Genomic DNA, 18,000 nt, shown 5'->3' with positions numbered 1-18,000 from the left:
AAACGTCAAGAACTTGGTGTTATATTTTACGTCATGTTAAATGGATGCATTGAGCTTTTCGTTCTCCACTTCTTGGAAACAGTTAAGCATAAATACTAACTAATAGTTACCTGAGATGCTGTAAAACATACTTGCTCTGAAACATTATGTATGATAGGAAAGTTTGCTTCGCTGTAAAAGATCATTTTAATAGTTGGTTCGTAACAGGGTTTTGGGGGCTGGGAGGATGTTTCCTTTACAATAGGAAGTGAATCTGCTTTTACCCCAACACATAGCATTTTGTATGTGGGTCTGCTAATTAGTACGGTTATTTCCTGTTTTGTTGATGAGGCTTTAATAAATGTCAAGGGTACAGCCATGAAGATCTCCCAATTAGGCTTTGCGTTTGTAAAACCCAACCCCTTTGCTTTTGTGCGAAGATGACAGTTCCAACTGCAGCCTCAGCCTAACAGGGCTCAAGGGAAAGGATACTTCTCCGGTTTTATTGAAAACAAGGCCAGTTTGGCCCAGGGAGAATACCAGCACTGGTCACAGTGCAGAGCCATTTTTAACAATGAATATTTACTAAGCTTTATCGTTGCTGTCATAGTGGTTTTATTGTAATTTTTTTTTTTTTTTTTACCAGATCGGCAATAGACTTTAAAAAAATTAACAGTAAATCAAAACAAATTACAGCATGTAAAATAGCTGTCAAAACCTAATCAGAGGATAAATAATTAAATGTGTTATTGCAAACTGTAGTGATCAGCTTGCCCTCCTATAATTTGCATTTTGAAAGTCTTTCCTAAAAAAAAAAAGGAATAATGGGAGTGCACTCATACGTGCCTGTGTGCACGCGCGTGCGCGCGCACACACACAATTAATCTTTGCCTAAGATGAATTGTTCTATCTCTGTAATATTCATTTGAGCTCACTATTGCTTAGGTTAGCTGTTCTAGGTTATTTAGACGTGTGCGAGCTTAACTATATTGCAAGTCAACATTAACAGATGGATTGCCCTAAGCAAGGGAAAACCACCACAACAAAATCTAGCGAAAGTGGAGGATTGAAGCTTTTTATTGTTAAGCCTTATTAAAACCTTGGCATGTGCACTGCTGTTAACTGTTTCATGCCTAGATCTAATAATATATCTCTGGTATGTTTTATCTCCTACATGGATTAGGTATGTAGAAGATAGAAGAAATTACTAGCTAAAATTTTTGAAATAAAAATTAATGCAAGCATGAGATTGCTTTAACTCTGTTTGTGGTATCTTGCCAACGATATTGCTGAGTTCCTTTAACTATTGATGAGGAGGGTACGGCGGTGCATATATTAGACTACTGTGCATTCAATTGTAGCATAATCTATTTTAATTCTATTTCATTATATGCTCCCAGGTAATGCAGATTTCTGGCTAGGCGGGGGCCTAAATGCAGTGAGAGCTCTACAAAATTATTCCAAATTAATATATAATTAAAAAGAGAGTGTGTTTATTATCAGCCTGGATAGAATGCAGGAAGATCTGTTTGATTTCATGAATATGACCTTTGTAATTTTACTGTTATATCAGGTGATAGGGTACCTTATTAAAAATGGAGCATTTCAGGATGTCAGTAGTCCTAATGTATTTGGTGGCTAATAAAACATTCTTGAAGATTTGCAGAATACCAAGTAAGAACTATCAGTTCACTTTATAATTAGTAAGTTAGCAATGCCCCCTTGTCACTAAGGAAACGTATGTGATACCTGTACCTTTAGGCATGTGCTGCCTTGCAGCTGTAATGGAAACTTGGGCATTTGGATTTTAAGTGTGGACTTACCAGGAATCCCTGTGTGTCAGCACTACTTGAAGTGCTCGCATATCAAAGAAACCAAGTGAAATACTTCCCGTGACTTTGCAGGATTTAAATACAGTGTCTAAAAAACCACTTTTGCATAAAGTAATAAAAGCCAAGTTAGACTAATCTTTTTTCTTAGTATTCTTGAACAGAAGATAATTACCATTTCTTATTCTTTCGTAAAAGCATAGTGCAAGTGTAGCTTTTACACTTTTGTTGCCGTATATCCTAGTAACTAGAAAATATGTAATTCAGCTTGCAGTAGGTATACTTGGCTTCTGTTCAACGAAGATAGCAAGTGTCAGGCAGGAAGATGTGTTGGGAATAACCTTACCTTCAGAGGTGCCCCATTTATCAATACCCCTACAACGGGCAGTAAAATGGATGACATAATCATTAGCTACAAAGGGCTTCCAGTAACTGATTACCCTCCTAACCTGAAAAAGGTGGTGAGACAGGGCTTTTCTGAAGACTTTTTTTCCTGGGAACGTAAAAGAGGAGAGGAAATGCTTGTGAACATGCAGTGCTGAATATACATATTCTGTATAAGGAGACTGAACCCCTTTAAGGAAAATAAAGAATTTCCCACAGACAACCCCACAGTAATTTCAGAAACAAAAAAGCTCTGCTTAAGGTCCTTTACCTGTATTTAGATTCAGATGATGTGCGTGAGAGCAATTCTATGCCTAGCATCCGCAGATAATACTGGTTATAGAGCCAGAGGTCTCTTCTACTCTCATTGACTAAAATATTAGAAATTGACAGTTGTCATAAACAGTAACAGCTTTTAATGTAAAACATGTTTTGTTTCTGTAAAATACAGTTTTGAAGTAAGCTTTGGTCGATTAGTAAATTCTGTTTCTTTAGCTGATGTGGTGAGATTTGAAAATATTGGAGGTATCATTAGCTTCCTTTAATTTGGAAAAAAATCTTTTGTCTTGGTGTGTCAGGTAGGATCACTTCATTCTGCAAAACAGTCAGATTTCCTTTTAATTAAAAATCAAAAAGCTAGGCAGCAAAAATTCAAATTGTAGATTACGAGAGTGCCCTCTCGTGGCTCTGATGCCCTTCCAAAGTAGCACAGGCACACACGTATCCTTTGCCTTAGAGAAATCTTCCTTCTTAAAATGGAATACCTTTTAAAAATCAAGCGATGCTTCCTTTATTTTTTTTTTTTAACGGAAAGATTATCCGGATTTTGTGGAATTTAAACATTTAGATGTTTTCATTTGTCTTACATAATTTTATTTTCAGGAATATACACCATCGAGTAGAGGTATAATTAGAAGATTGCTCAAACCTTCCCCCCACAAGAGAAGATAGTGGATACTGCCTCTAAACAGTGACAGTGACTGATTTGAATTTAGTGAACATATTTAAAGAAAAAAGAAGCAGTGTAAGTTTGTAAAGCTTTTTTTAATTTCAGTGTTTTTTTTAGTGTGGGCTCTTTCCTCTTCTCTGCCTTGATCTCTTCGCACCATGTTTTTAAGTGAAGGACTGCTGCGAGTCTCTGCAGCAGAGTTCTGCAGTTCGCTCTGCACCCATAAACTAGAGTAAACCTGGTGGCTGCCTGTCTTTTGAGTTGTGCAGTAAACACCACTTGAGAAATCTCTCCATTAATTACCATGATTTCAGTTTAAAAAAAAAAAAAAAAAGAATGGAAAGATAGGATAATGGTCAGGAAATCAGTCTGGAATTTTTTTTACCCTGTGGGCATTTAGTGGAATGCTTGGTTTTTCAGGGCTAAGTCATCAGTGCATCTAACCTCTGATTTATCCTACTGAGACGCATTTAGACAAGCAAAAAGTTTGCAGATGCTTTTTCTGGCTATTATTGCCACCTATTTTAGTTTCTTAACAAATAGAAATGCAGCCTTTCTGAGGGTCTGTCTTCTAGAAACGAACGAACCATATGGGTATATATATGGTCCCCATGTGCCGTAAGAAGAGCTGGCGGGGAAGGCGACCGGCCTGGCTGAACAGGGAGAATTTGCTGGGACTCAGGGAAAAGAGGAGAGTTTATCACCTCTGGAAGAAGGGGCAGGCAACTCACGAAGAGTACAAGGATCTCGCTAAGTCAAGCAGGGACAAAATTAGAAAGGCAAAAGCCCAGCTAGAGCTCAGTCTGGCCACAGTTGTAAAGGATAATAAAAAATGCTTCTACAAATATAGTAACAACAAAAAGAGAGGTAAGGGGAATCTCCATCCACTACTGGATATGGGGGGGAACATTGTCTCCAAGGACGAGGACAAGGTTGAGGTACTTAATGCCTTCTTTGCCTCAGTCTTTAATAGCCAGTCCAGGTATCTGCAGGGTGTTCAGCCCCCTGAGCTGGAAGATGGGGTTGGAGAGCACAATAACCTGCCCATAATCTAGGAGGAAGCAGTTAAGGACCTGTTAAACCACCTGGACACCCACAAGTCTATGGGACCTGATGGGATCCACCCAAGAGTACTGAGAGAGCTGGCGGAGGAGCTTGCCAAGCCACTCTCCATCATTTATCAGCAGTCCTGGTTAACAGGGGAGGTCCCAGAAGACTGGAGGCTTGCCAATGTGACGCCCGTCTACAAGAAAGGCCGGAAGGAGGATCCCAGGAACTACAGGCCTGTCAGCCTGACCTCCATACCGGGGAAGATCATGGAGCGGTTCATCTTGAGGGTGCTCACAGGGCATGTGCAGGACAACCAAGGGATCAGGCCCAGCCAGCATGAGTTCATGAAAGGCAGGTCCTGCTTGACCCACCTGATCTCCTTCTATGACCAGGTGACCCGCCTAGTGGATGAGGGAAAGACTGTGGATGTTGTTTAGCTGGACTTTAGTAAAGCCTTTGACAGCGTCTCCCACAGCATTCTCCTGGAGAAACGGGCGGCTCGTGGCTTAGACGGGTTTACTCTTCGCTGGGTAAAGAACTGGCTGGATGGCCGAGCCCAGAGAGTTGTGGTGAATGGCGTTAAATCCGGCTGGCGGCCGGTCACAAGCGATGTTCCCCAGGGCTCGGTTCTGGGGCCGGTCTTGTTCAATATCTTTGTCGATGACCTGGATGAGAGGATTGAGTGCTCCCTCAGTAAGTTTGCAGATGACACCAAGTTGGGTGGGAGTGTTGATCTGCTGGAGGGTAGGAGGGCTCTGCAGAGGGATCTGGACAGGCTGGATCGATGGGCAGAGGTCAACTGTATGAGGTTTAATAAGGCCAAGTGCCAGGTCCTGCACTTGGGTCACAACAACCCCATGCAACGCTACAGGCTTGGGGAGGAGTGGCTGGAGAGCTGCCCAGTGGAAAGGGACCTGGGGGTGCTGGTTGACAGCTGACTGAACATGGGCCAGCAGTGTGCCCAGGGGGCCAAGAAGGCCAACAGCGTCCTGGCCTGTATCAGGAATAGTGTGGCCAGCAGGAGTAGGGAAGTGATCGTGCCCCTGTACTCGGCACTGGTGAGGCCGCAGCTTGAATACTGTGTTCAGTTTTGGGCCCCTCACTACAAGAAGGATGTTGAGGTGCTGGAGTGTGTCCAGAGAAGGGCAACGAAGCTGGTGAGGGGTCTGGAGCACAAGTCTTATGAGGAGCGGCTGAGGGAACTGGGGTTGTTTAGTCTGGAGAAGAGGAGGCTGAGGGGAGACCTCATCGCTCTCTACAACTACCTGAAAGGGGGTTGTGGCGATGAGGGTGTTGGTCTCTTCTCCCAAGTAACCAGCGATAGGACGAGAGGAAATGGCCTCAAGTTGCACCAGGGGAGGTTTAGATTGGATATTAGGAAAAATTTCTTCACCGAGAGAGTGGTCAAGCATTGGAACAGGCTGCCCAGGGAGGTGGTGGAGTCGCCATCTCTGGAAGCGTTTAAAAAACTTGTGGATGTGGCACTTCAGGACATGGTTTAGGGGACACGGTGGCGCTGGATTAATGGTTGGACTTGATGATCTTGAAGGTCCTTTCCAACCTTAGTGATTCTGTCATTCTGTCTGTCTACCAAGGTTTCTTTTTTCTGAAGAATCTGAAAGAAGAATGCTGTTTCACAAAGTACCTTCAAAACTGGATGAACCTTTCTGTCCTTAATAGTCAATTGAAATAACTGGATTAATTTTTCATCAGGAGAATTTGACATCTTAATGTAACGCTGATATCTTCTGCATTCACTTGCTATGTATCTCCTGTCTTCTATGGGTCACGTTTTGGCTCCACCTGGCCAAAGCAGGGAGCCAGAAGAACCGTCAGCCAACAGTTGGGACCTGTGTCCTACTTCCATGTTGCTTTTGCCTTCTGGCCTGAAAGTTTGGAGAGCACAACCTCATGTCTAAAACATAAGCTCTAGTACTGTATGTTCCTCAGCCTTTCTTTCTTTCTTTAATCCTGTACGTAAGAGTGAAAAAAATGAAGAAGTTCAAATTAAAGAATGAAGTTTGGCTGGGAGCAAAAGGAAGAAGCAGAAGAAACAGGAAGAGCCTTTCCTGCAGGGATCTTAGTGTCTCTGAATGTGAAAGCCCAGATTCAACCCCTCTGATTTTAGACACTACTGAGATGCTGAAGTTCATAGCAGTGCTACCCTGGGCTCTTTCTGCAGAAAGTGGAGAGAAAGGGGCATGCCAAAGGGCAATTCAGCCCACCTAGATTCTAGATTACATCCTTATGATGCCCCTCTCCTGCTGTTTATTTTCTAATTTAGCCACTAAAGTATCTAAAATTAGTGAAGGGAATGCAAATCCGAGTGCCATCCATGTTTCCCAGCACCTTGTAGAGAAAGACCACCTTTGTTGAGCAGAAGACTCCTACTGACATCAAACAAGGAGGGACTCCTCCTTGCTAACTAATTCTTCTGGTTGGGAGCCTTAGGCAGAATTGTAATTGGAGTCAATATTTCTGTTTCTAAGGCATAGTCTTTTTTTCTTGCAAATGTCTCTCTGTTTTCATGCTCCATACAGAGCTTCCCTCAAATAGGCTTTTCCATTGTCCATAGGTTTGATGGACAGAGTTCAGTGCTGCTCAGGTTTTATCTGTCTAAAGCTCTGTGACACCTGGTGTTTCCTCTTAAATCTTGAATTCTGGAAGTATTATGGTGTTTGTGTTTAGGACTACATCCACATCACACATTTTAACTTGTCACTTGTATTATTAACTTAACATATTTAGGGGTTTTGATAAGTTTTCCTTTGAAAAAAATCACATGTGATCTGCAAACAAGCACTTGCAGCAGTCATTTGACCATGTGATGGTTCTGCTGATGTAAGGATATGATGCACATTTTAATGGAAAGATTGATTTAATCAGTAATCTCTGTTTTACCTGTAGCAAATCGGTAGCACATTCCAGCCAGATAAACTGGATTTACAGCTGTTTGATTCACTCAAGTCACACACTGCGCACCCGAGTTACTTCCAGGTCTCTTGACTTTCCTGATACCTCAGAAACATGCTCCCTTTTCTGGCTTCGTGCGGCGTGGACGTTCACATGCCTTTGTGCATATGAACACTGATTAGTTTTTCTCTCCTGACAGGCGTTCCCCCTTATCTTCTTGCTCTTCTCTCCCCCGTGACTCCCTCAGCCCTCCATTCTGCCGTTTCCCTGCCCTCTAATCATTGAGTAAACCTAGGCCGTTAATAACCATCAAAAAGGGAAAATAAGTGATATTTTTTCTTTATTAGTTTTTGTGACTGGAAATTCTGCCTGGTGAATCTAATTCTTAACATCATCCCCCCCCCCCCCCCAAAAAAAAAATTCCCTACAGAATACTTGTTTATAAAAGAGCTGCACGCTTTAGTTGTTGCAAATAGCGCTGAAAATCTCCGCGTCCTATTTTAAAAGACTAACGCTTCTGCTTGTTGCAATTCAAGTGAAGCCGGGCTCCCTCGGAGGTGCGCTCCCAGCAGCTTGGATGCTGTGTGGCATGGGGCCGCGGTGCGTCAGCTGCAAACGGCTGGTTTCGCGCAGAATAGCCTCTGCGCCGTTGAGAAGAAGGAGCGAGATCTGGCCATTTGGAGAGGATACCCGGCTGTGGGCAGCGTGCGGCCGCGGTCCGACTCAGAGGGTCAGGAGATGGTGCAGGCTTCCTGAGGGAGAAACAGTCTGTGATCCTTCAGGGAAAATGGAAGTTTATCTGCTGTTTTGGAGGAAAGCATAACTATTTCTGAAAAATATTTGCAGAAGCATGATTGGTCCTTAAAAATCAAAAGCAGTGTTACAGAATTCTCAAGTAGGACCTGTGTTCAGGAGCATAGCATCCATAGAAGGTAGGAAGCTCCGAGTTGGTTTATTTTTCACCTCAGTAATTCAGAACATAAAAAATTATAATGCGCTATCCCTGACTAAGTATCTCAACAAGTTTATCAGTCTTACTTAGAATAAATCCTACCTCAGCACGGATATTAATGTTTCCTTTAACTTTACAGAAGTCGGTGGAGATCTCTGTCGCGTTACAACTGGCTTGTCATTTCAAAGTACTGCGCCCATACTTTTATCTACACGTTTCTGGTTGTCTGTGTCCCTAAACAGATTTCTGGGGATTTCCTGCTCTTGCAGGCTCTGTGTTGTCACAGAAAAGGACTTCTTTCTGTCAATGGGAACCTACTTTTTTTTATGAATCTCTGTTTCCCTATCATTTTAATTAACAGGATCTCAGAATCGATGACACTTTTGTCTCATGTCATACAGCTGTGGATGTTTCCAACCACTTCATGTTATTTCAAATGCATCATTTGTATGTCTGAATCTGTTAAAGCAGAGAAGGCTTCTATCCTAGGAAGGATGAAAGGGTTTGTTTTATTTAACGTTAATAGTTTTTAAATTATCCATTAATCCTGTGTTATAATAATAATTTTAAAAAACCCCCAACAAATATGGCGTCTTAGATAATATCTGTCTAATTTATATCCAGGACAACTTTTCTGATATCAGAGAATCATTTTTGTGAGGCATCATCACTTTATATTACTTTCTGTGAGTAAAAGCCCACAACTAATTTTTTGAAGGGATTGTTTCTAGTAATTAATTTAGAAATATTGCTTGCATCTGTCCTGGTCTGGTGTCCATGTAGCTAATTGGTACACCCAGCAGTATTTTAAGCTTGCGGTTGGTTGTACCACACCCCAGAAGAAGAAGGGCATTGAAGAAGAGAAAGTTTAGAAGCTGTACTTCTTTTTTTATCTCTCTTCTTTCCCTCTTCCCCCATTCAGTCTCAGCTCTTGTGGAGCGTAATGTGAAGTACTTTCCTGTGAGTTCATTATCCATTGCTTTAGGCCACCGTCTTTAACTGGAAAGGAAGGCAGCAGGTTGTGCTTAACCAGAAAGTTTGACTGAGAGATCTTCTGCTTCCCTACTGGAGGTGAAGCTGTAATTACTCTGTGATTGGGTTGTAGAGGATAGGTAAAATAAAATACTGATTCATAAGTAATAGTGGACTTGTATTTATTTTGATTTCTCGTACCGAATGAATAATCTTTAAATTTTTGAGAAAATGGGAACAGTACTTCATAGATTTAAACCATAGTAGATATTTTTCTTTTCTTGAAACTTTATGTGTGTTGATGTATTGAGTAGCCGGTAAATGTGCAATTATATGTGCGCTGCCATTTTATCAAAAGATTACTTGTTTCTCACTTTGAGGACAATTAATAGCAGCAGCCTCGTTAAACTTCTTGCCTTAGTATCGATCAATGAGCACTCATTTCAGAAAGCTGTGCTTCAGAAAGGTCTAGTATTAAATAAAAAGCTGACATTTCAAAGATTGACTTTCATGCCTAATCAAGAATAACCATCTTACATTTACATCCTTTAGCATTTATGCATTTTGCCTACATTTTTATGCCAAAGTAGTACATTTTGTGAGCCTATCGGCAAGCATAAGAGAACAGTTTAAGGACTTATTCTCATTTTGCTTGGTTCTACCCATATTTATACTGTCCACACCTTCTTTTTCCGGTTTCAGTGATCAGCATTTACCACAACTGTGTAAGTAGCAGACCGCTTGCAGAATGAAAGTTTTGGAGTGGGACAGAAACCAAAGAGGAGATATACAAAAAGGATGTGTGTCCTCACACTGGCTGCAGTTGATTCTTTGCTGTATTTTACACACAGGCTTAATGGTTCAGCAGTGGCTTGTGGAGAGCGTGAGCTTGTTGTGTTTAAATATATTGAAGTCTCTTATATTCTGAGCAAGGTGAGAGACGGGTTCTTGCAGTGCAGTGTGCCTGAAGATGAGAAAAATTTGAAATAGCAAAAGTTGAATCCCTTCCTGTTCATGTTTTGGTATAAAATAGTTACATTAAATAATAGATTTATTATGTAAGCAGAACTAGTTGGAAGAAGGAAAACAAATGAGTACTTTAAAGAAGTTTGTTGCTTTATTTTATAGAAAAAAACCATAACAGCAGTCTATTAAGACTTTATAAAGTTCTGGTGCAGCGAGAAAGGAGTGTTACCATATCATTTCTTGCAGTAATAAATTTAAATGGTCTGGTTATTATTAGAATGCTGATCAGGAAGGAAACAGAAGTCTGTCCTTTTTTCATGAAAAGGTATAAAAAAAGGTTACACACTTCAAAATGCAGAAAAGACAGAAATTAAAAGCTTAAATAACTGCAAACAGCAGGGTACGTCAGTAATGGAAGGACTTCTTAAATGACTTTGACAGCTTTTGCAGGTGCACGTACTATGTCACTTTGGCTAGTGGAGCACTGAAAAAGATTTATGGTTCTCCTTTTGGAATTTATTAAGAGTTTCTTTCTTTCTTTTTCTTTCTTTGCAAAGTAGTCTGGACATACCCCTCCCTTCCAGTCGTTTTTATTACAGCTCCTAGAGGAAAGTCACCTATTCAAAAACATGTGTTGCTTGTTGTCTCTGTGGCTAGCTCACAGAGCTGTAAACTCTGGAGAATGTTGTTATTTACAGCCAGATTTTTTTTCTTCCCTTCCTCTTTTGCTTTTTTTCCTTTGTATGTAAATCCCATTCGATTTGGGTTACTTTCTGAAAGTCTTCCTGTATAATTTTGTACCCCTAAAAATTTAAATTGGTAACAAAAATATTTTTCAAGAAGTTTTTGTTTTGTTTTTTAGGTTTATCAACATATGCTCTATTATATTCCTTTATATGGTGTTATTCTGGCTTTCACTAGCACACTTGCATAATACAGTTTGTAGATGCTCTGAGGGGCCACTGCTATGCCTGTGATATTTGCTGATTCTAATTAATTTTGTTCAGTTCCTGTTTCTCAAAGACACCTTTCTTTTTTTCTGTTGCGTTTTTCTGTTTGTTTTTTTAAATTTTATTTTTTTGAATGTTGCCATCTACACTCTTTGAAACATTATTTGTTATTTTGACAAATCAGTAAGTGTTATCTTGTGGTATTTTAGTCCATTGACAAAGTTAATCCATTTACAGATGAACAAGTGTCAGGTTTGGTTTCGTTTTCTGAAATTTCTCAACATTTTTAAAGAACCTTCTTTCCTGCAAAATCTTGTCTTTACATTAATAGAAGTAAATGCAATGGCAGCTTCTAATTCTGATGCAAATTCCAGGAAAGTGAAGCAGAGACAGGGTTTTGCTCTCCAAGAGTTAGTTCTAGGATTAGAGCTTTAATTACAATGAATGTCATGTCAGAATTTTCTTAGGGAGGTAGTGAATTACCAGTGTTATAGAAACAAAGAATTTTAATTGTCCCGGTGCAGATAAATACTTAAAGCACAACTTCTAAACTGAAAACAGTGACCATAGTTGTGGCAGTAATCAATAAGATAACCAATTAACAATATCAATTGAGACAGAGTGGTTAACCTCCCTTTAGTTGCAAGCAGGGATATGATTGATTACAACACTGATGGGAATGACACAAAGAACTCACAAAACTGGGAAAGAGTTAGAAATATCAGTAGTTTGTTTCTCTGTGTTCCATCCTATAACTTTTGCTCAGTTTGAAGCTCAGTTGGGTTTTTATTGTTTTTAATGCTCTAATAATTCTCTCATATTCTATCAACTGTTACATGGTTTAACACATTAAGAGCCATGTTTCCTCTTTGTGGATGAAGAACTATGGAAAGTGTTATCAAAACTTGCCCCTTTAAATCCTCTCTTGTTGAACAAGAACAAATATGTCAGTCTAGAAAAAGTGAATATTGAGATGTTCCTGACAATAATGGGGGGGAAAAAGTTGGAGAGAGTATTCTGGTGCATGTAGAACACTGACGACATTTGTAATAGGTGACGTATTGAATTCTTCACAGTACAAGATTCACAAGTTCCTTGTAGTCTGAAATTAAGGCCATATTTCATCCCCGTCAGGGGCTTGTTGTAGATTTAGGCATTTGGTGAACTGTATGATGAGATGTGAGCAGTAGCACTTCTTCTTACTTGTGTATGATTTTCTTTAAAGTTAGCTTAACACTGTTTTCCCTTTGCACAAATTCTATCCATATGTCTTTAAATTACGGCCAATTTTCCAAGGTTCAGATCTTTGCAGGTTTTTGATACAAAACAAGTATAAGCGATGCACAGACCTTAAGACAATCATTTGTGAAGCACAAGTGACTAAAATTCCTGACTTGAACATTCTGGTGAAGAAGATAAGAGAATTTTTTTCAAGTATTTTAGAAATCTTTAGCCTGGTTCTTTTTGCTAAATAATAATGTGATATAACAGGTTAGTGCATACTCAGTGTGGAAGTGTGTAAATTTACAGCACATGAGCTGCTCTGCATAAGCTCCCCATGGGGTGCTCTGAGTGTACGCTAACTTTGAGTTAACTCTAATTTACAGTAAGTTATCCTGCACAAAGGCATTCTTAGTGCACGGTTTCTGAGCTGCCATACTACTTACTCTGCAGTTCAGAAGAAAGCTATGTAAACACTCCTGACTTCTTTTGTATTTGCTACTTCAAAAATCCATTTTTCTTCATGCTTAGTAGACTTAGTAGACTATATCAACCAAAACTTGTCAAATACTTATCTCAGAAATTAGTAAACCACAGAGCTTTTTGTGATATACTTGCAAGAAAGGATAGGTAGTAGACTTGAGTGATGCTTTTCCTCCAATTGCCAGTCTTCTGCTAATCAAGGCTTTGCATAAATTATAAGGCACTCCAGGCCTTACATAAATAATAAGGCCCTCCATAGGCCATGAAGACAAATAGTTCTCTTGCGCTTTAATTGGTGACGCTTGAGGACTTCATGTCCTTTTTAACAACCTTTAGAAGACTTGATCGATACGTGGTTTTCCTCATCAAGTGCTCAGGAAGTCTTAATGAGTAAAGTGGCAGCTAGTCTCCAAATAAGTAATGCTGAAATAGAAAAAATAAACAAAAATTACAATGTTAATTTTCTATTCTCCAGACTCGTTTCAACCAGCATCTCAGTAACCAGGATTTTGCCTTGGATGTAGATGATGATGATGAAGTGGAGAGAACAAGCAAGTAAGAAACCTGTTTGGATATGTGTGTATGTATGGGAGAAAGGGTAACTAATGTTATTCAGCAAAGTTGAGTTCAACTGACGTGTTTTTCTCCTGTCCAGGCTGCTAGCTTGACTCTTAATCTAGATGATGTCAAGTAGTTTAGGATTAAATCTCTTTAAAAAGAGTTCTTTTTAGTGCCTAGAAGAGCTTGACATAATCCTCAATCTTCACAGACTCAAGATAAAAATATGGACTACATATACAAAGAAGCAGCAAAATAATATTCAGGAACATGGTGGGCAGTGACCTCGGCTAATCCATTCTTTAAGTCTTGTGTTGTAGTCATGACAATGGAAAGTTTTCTGAAGGGTCTGAAAGAGAAATATTGCTGTAAGAGTTTTATATCAAGGTCTTTCTATGTGTGAATTAAAGCAAAATCATAATTTGAGGCCTAAGCTGCATTGAGGCATTCTCTGATTGAATTCAGGAGACAATTTTTGATAATGAACATATGGATATAAACCATGAAGGACCTTGAAAGCAAAGTCAAGCAGCTTAAGCCATGATGCGGTAGGGAAGAGGGAGTTACTGAAGTGTTCAAAGGATATCAGCAAAACAACGAGCCATGGAAATACCCTTTGTAGCAGTATTCTGGATAGACAGAGATAGGGAAAGACTGCAGTATTATGGGGGTCAGAGGTAAGCATATTGCAGTGAATGAAAGAGAAAATAAGAGGCGAAAGCACCAGTTGTCCTTGCAGATAGGCAGTACTCCAGTAAATCTGGTTATATGTCAGAAAGAGGGATGCAGTATGAGAGTCTTTCCACTAGAACAAAGTATGTGGCTAGGTCAGCTAGAGAGGTATAGCAACACTGATGTAAATATAAGGTGTAGACAAGGGAAAAGAGGAACCAATTTTGGAATAACTGTAAAATTTGGAGGGAAGATTTGGGAAGTCATGTTAAGGGTAACTTGAAATAACAGGTACAGTGGTTGGGGAAGAACCAGGAGACAGGAAAAACAGCGGTAACTGCATCTCCACAGATATCCTACATCTATGTTTAGGAAGATTCTTTAGTAGAAAGAAATTCCGGGTTTATATTCTCCTTCAAAAGTCTTGGAATGCATTCTCCTACTTTTAGAAGTGGCTCTAATAAAATGGCTTTTATGTTCCTAGCTGATGGAGAAGTTTTTGTTTTCAGGTTATCATCAGAAGACAGTGAAGAAGCTTCTGCTTACTTTTATGATAGTGATGATTCTGGTGAAACTGGAATAACTCCTCAGCATCAAGGAGAAATGGACTTGCTTGGGGAGATTTTGGACACGCTGAGCACACACAGTTCAGATCAAGGAAAGCTCTCAGGAGCAAAGAGCCTGGATTTCTTTAGGTCAATGGATGACATTGATTACAAGACTGCGGTTAGTCTTCTCCTTTGATTTGAAAAACAACTCCAATCCCTTTATAGTCAAATCCTACACTTGTGGAATCAACAACGTGCATAGTCCTCGTAATTGCTGGTGTGTCTTCCTAGGGCTACGTAACTGCACCCATGCTGGCCACTGCATGATGGTTTTTCACCAGCCAAGAGATTTGGTTGCACCTTTGTCCAGTTTACCAAGTCATCTTGGAACAGTATTTTTTCCTTATTACAGTAACCACAAATAAAGCTGAGAATAATTTCATCATTTAGTTAATTAAATAGTTCAATATTATATTTAGCTGTTCAATCTGGTATTCCCAGAGCTAGTTTTAGTCGCCTTTTATACGGTGTAGAAGGTATTTATTTCCATTTTCACCCTGCATCCTTAAACTAGTCATAGTGTTATGGTGATGTTTCCATCTTGATTAAGTCATGGGATCCATGTGGTAATGCACCTGGAAGACTGCTAGAACAGTACTTCAGAGCTTTCTAAGAGAGTTCCTTGATCCTTTTTTAGGTAGAGTTGCACATGACCCGTAGTGCAGGCAAGCGGTTTGTTTACAACTTTTAAACCCTTGCAAAGTCACTGCTCTGATGTTAGCCAAAAAAATGTTAGTGTTACTTTTGCTGAAAGGGATCCTATAATAGAAGATTTGTTACTGGAACAGAAAATTCTGATTCAACTGTTTAAAAAGTTGTAAAATTTTATATTATAAGTGTCACACAGAGGTCACATTAATAAAATGCCCATTTTTGTTTGTTTGGCAAAAAAATTTAATATTGAAAGTTGGTATAATTAATTACTGAAGCAAAGAGGAAATACCATCTGGTTTTAGTTTTAGTCCAGCTCCTTCTCATATTATGGGTAAAAACCAGCAAAGTGTGTCTTTGTTCACTGTCAAAACTGCTTGTGCAAAGACTGAATGGACAGGGGAAACAGAAATCTGTTTTAGGATAGGACACAGAGCGTTCTGGCAACAAAGTGTAAAAACACTTGATCTTACATTGTTTCTGGGATTGTTGTTTTGTAGCATTGAACCCCAAAGGGGATCGATGATTTAGGAACACACAATCCATTAGAGTAGTTTTGTTTCAGAAGTGCCGGTGTAGAGACGTTTCTTGTGACATTAACTATAAACACATGTTCTTTCTTTCAGAACAAATCGAATGCACCTAGTGAGAGCAACCTTCCCCTGCTCTGCAGCAGTGCTAATGATCAAGCAGAGTGGAACCTCGGTCAGGATGACACTGTCCTCCATGGGAAGCAGCTCCCTCCATCACCAAGGAAGCAAGTTTCTTCTGGTGGCCATAGAGAATCTCTCTCAAGGCTGGAAGAAGAAAGTAGTGACAAAACCTCCATTACTGACAAGATGGACACCACTAGTATGACATCCCCATCTCCAGTTCGATCAAGCGCGCAGTTTGCTTCTCTAGAAAGTTTCAAAGCAGGCTATTCTTCCTATAAGTATGCAAAGCGGAATGAAACACTAAGCAATACCTCAGATCAGCTCCCAGCAAGTCATGCTCAACATCCATCCATTCTGGTCCCTTGGGAGAAAGACGGGAAGGAAGGAAGTGAAACTCCAGAAGAGGGTGGGCTTCTTCAGGAAGTGGTGTCATTATGTAAACTGAGTTCTGCTTTTCACTATGGTTTAAATATTTCAAAGGATAGCTTATCCAGCAGTAGCAGTGGAAACAAAACGTAAGAAAACTATGAGAACAGAAACTTGACTCCCGTCAGAAGTTAAAGGGAGACTACTCAGGACTCCATATAACTCCATATAACGTGATAACCAAAAGCTGAAAAAGGAATAAGAGAGCTTCGATTATAAAAATAATTCATGCATTTTCTGCCATTGGGACATCTGCTTCTGTGTTTACCCAGTTCATTTGTTGGCTGTAGTTAGGTCCTTAAAATGGAACTAAACATATGAATGCACTCTTAAATCAGGTACTAGTTATTCTCTGTGTTAAAAATACAGCACGTGTATGGTGCTTCCTAGCATTTGCTTCTTCTAAGCAGCAGGAAAGGTATCACCCAACAGGTAACCAGGTTTTGAAGGTACTATATTAATGCCATTAAGCGTGAAATGAACCGAGCAATCTGATTTGTCTGCAATGTACAAATGTTAATATTTCTACTGAATAGTAATTGCCTTAATCTTTTGAGAAGAGGTTTAACTATCTTAGAAGATGAATGCAAACCTACAAAACAGCAATAATGATTTTCCATGGCAAGAATTAGCTTCAGCAAAGGTGGGGGGAGGAAACTTTTTTTAGATTAAGGAATTTCTTGAGAATATAACTCGGAACTTACTCCAAACTAAAACTGTGGCCCTGTCTTCCAGACTTTGAGAAGATAACTCATGTTTTTCTCTCTTCTGTAAAGTACATGAAGTGCTGAATTATAATGTGACATTTATTAACTTCTGTTTACAACTAAGACACTTTAAAGACATATTATCCGGTTTCCCTAGGTAGACTATTTCACCTAAAAATTTTCAGAAAGGAAAGTGTAAGTGGAATTGATAGATTTCTATTATTTTTTATTTTCTACAGTTTAATAGTGTCTGAAAACTAATTTGTGCCTCTTCTGAACTATTTTCTTTCCATTTTTAGTAGCTACTTTTTTGAAGGTAGGTTGAGTTACTGTTACTCAGGAGTCACATGTAGTTTAAATTATTAGTCGTGACTGAAAATTACTTGTTATACTAGAAAACTAAAATTACAGATTCATCTTGAGACTGCATATACCCAATTTATTTGAGCCAAGTTGAACAACCAAAAATCTCTTTCTAAATTCAATGAAGAAGAATAAATGGACTTGTATATTGTATTTAGAACAAGCATTTGTCCTCCTTCTGGCAGCATTCCTGAAGAATATTTGGATATTTAAAGTCTGAAAATTCTTGCTGCTATATGGAGCAGCTCTTTCCTTTTTTATTTTTAAATTTTCCTCCCCTTTCCTTTTTCCATCTCTCCACCTTACCATACATACATTGTCCTCCACAATAGCTCAGGACAGCTCTGAGGTAAGTTTCAGCAGACTGGAATTGTCAACTTTGTAGGATATTTGTGGTGCAGTTGGCAGAAGTAACATGAGTATAAAATGAACTGTGCCCGAGAAGAATGCTCTCCTGCTCTTCTAAACTCACGTCAGAAACCTTTTTTTCTTTCTTTCCCTCTTTTGGCATGAATGATTAGTCTTCATCTCAGTATAGGACTGAGTGTGCAGCATGAGGTCATGTATTTGGATCAGATTGCACTTTAATATATTAATAGTAGTTTGTAGCAAAGTTTAATATCAGTTGCCACACTGAGATTTATGGATGAATTTTCCTTCTAGCTAACACAAATGGAAAGGGTTCCTTTGGCTGCTTTATTACAAGGCAGC

General features: G+C 39.4%; 1 protein-coding gene across 1 annotated transcript in view; it reads left to right on the top strand.

The window, feature by feature from the left end:
• The window catches only part of DENND1B (DENN domain containing 1B), a gene marked incomplete at both ends in the record, with an annotated part of 155,120 nt that extends 138,808 nt beyond the window's left edge, over positions 1-16,312 (top strand). Inside the window, 3 exons of the mRNA XM_082002748.1 lie at positions 13,124-13,203; positions 14,388-14,604; positions 15,764-16,312. Coding sequence (XP_081858874.1) covers positions 13,124-13,203; positions 14,388-14,604; positions 15,764-16,312 — 846 coding nt within the window. The remainder of the gene's footprint in view (positions 1-13,123; positions 13,204-14,387; positions 14,605-15,763) is intronic.
• Between the last annotated feature and the right edge of the window lie 1,688 nt (positions 16,313-18,000).

The sequence above is a fragment of the Phaethon aethereus genome, assembly GCF_964289735.1.
Source record: "Phaethon aethereus genome assembly, chromosome: 8".
In the NCBI taxonomy this organism is placed as follows: domain Eukaryota; kingdom Metazoa; phylum Chordata; class Aves; order Phaethontiformes; family Phaethontidae; genus Phaethon; species Phaethon aethereus.
Note: the sequence above shows the minus strand (reverse complement) of the source record. Positions and strands in the feature narration are given on the sequence as shown.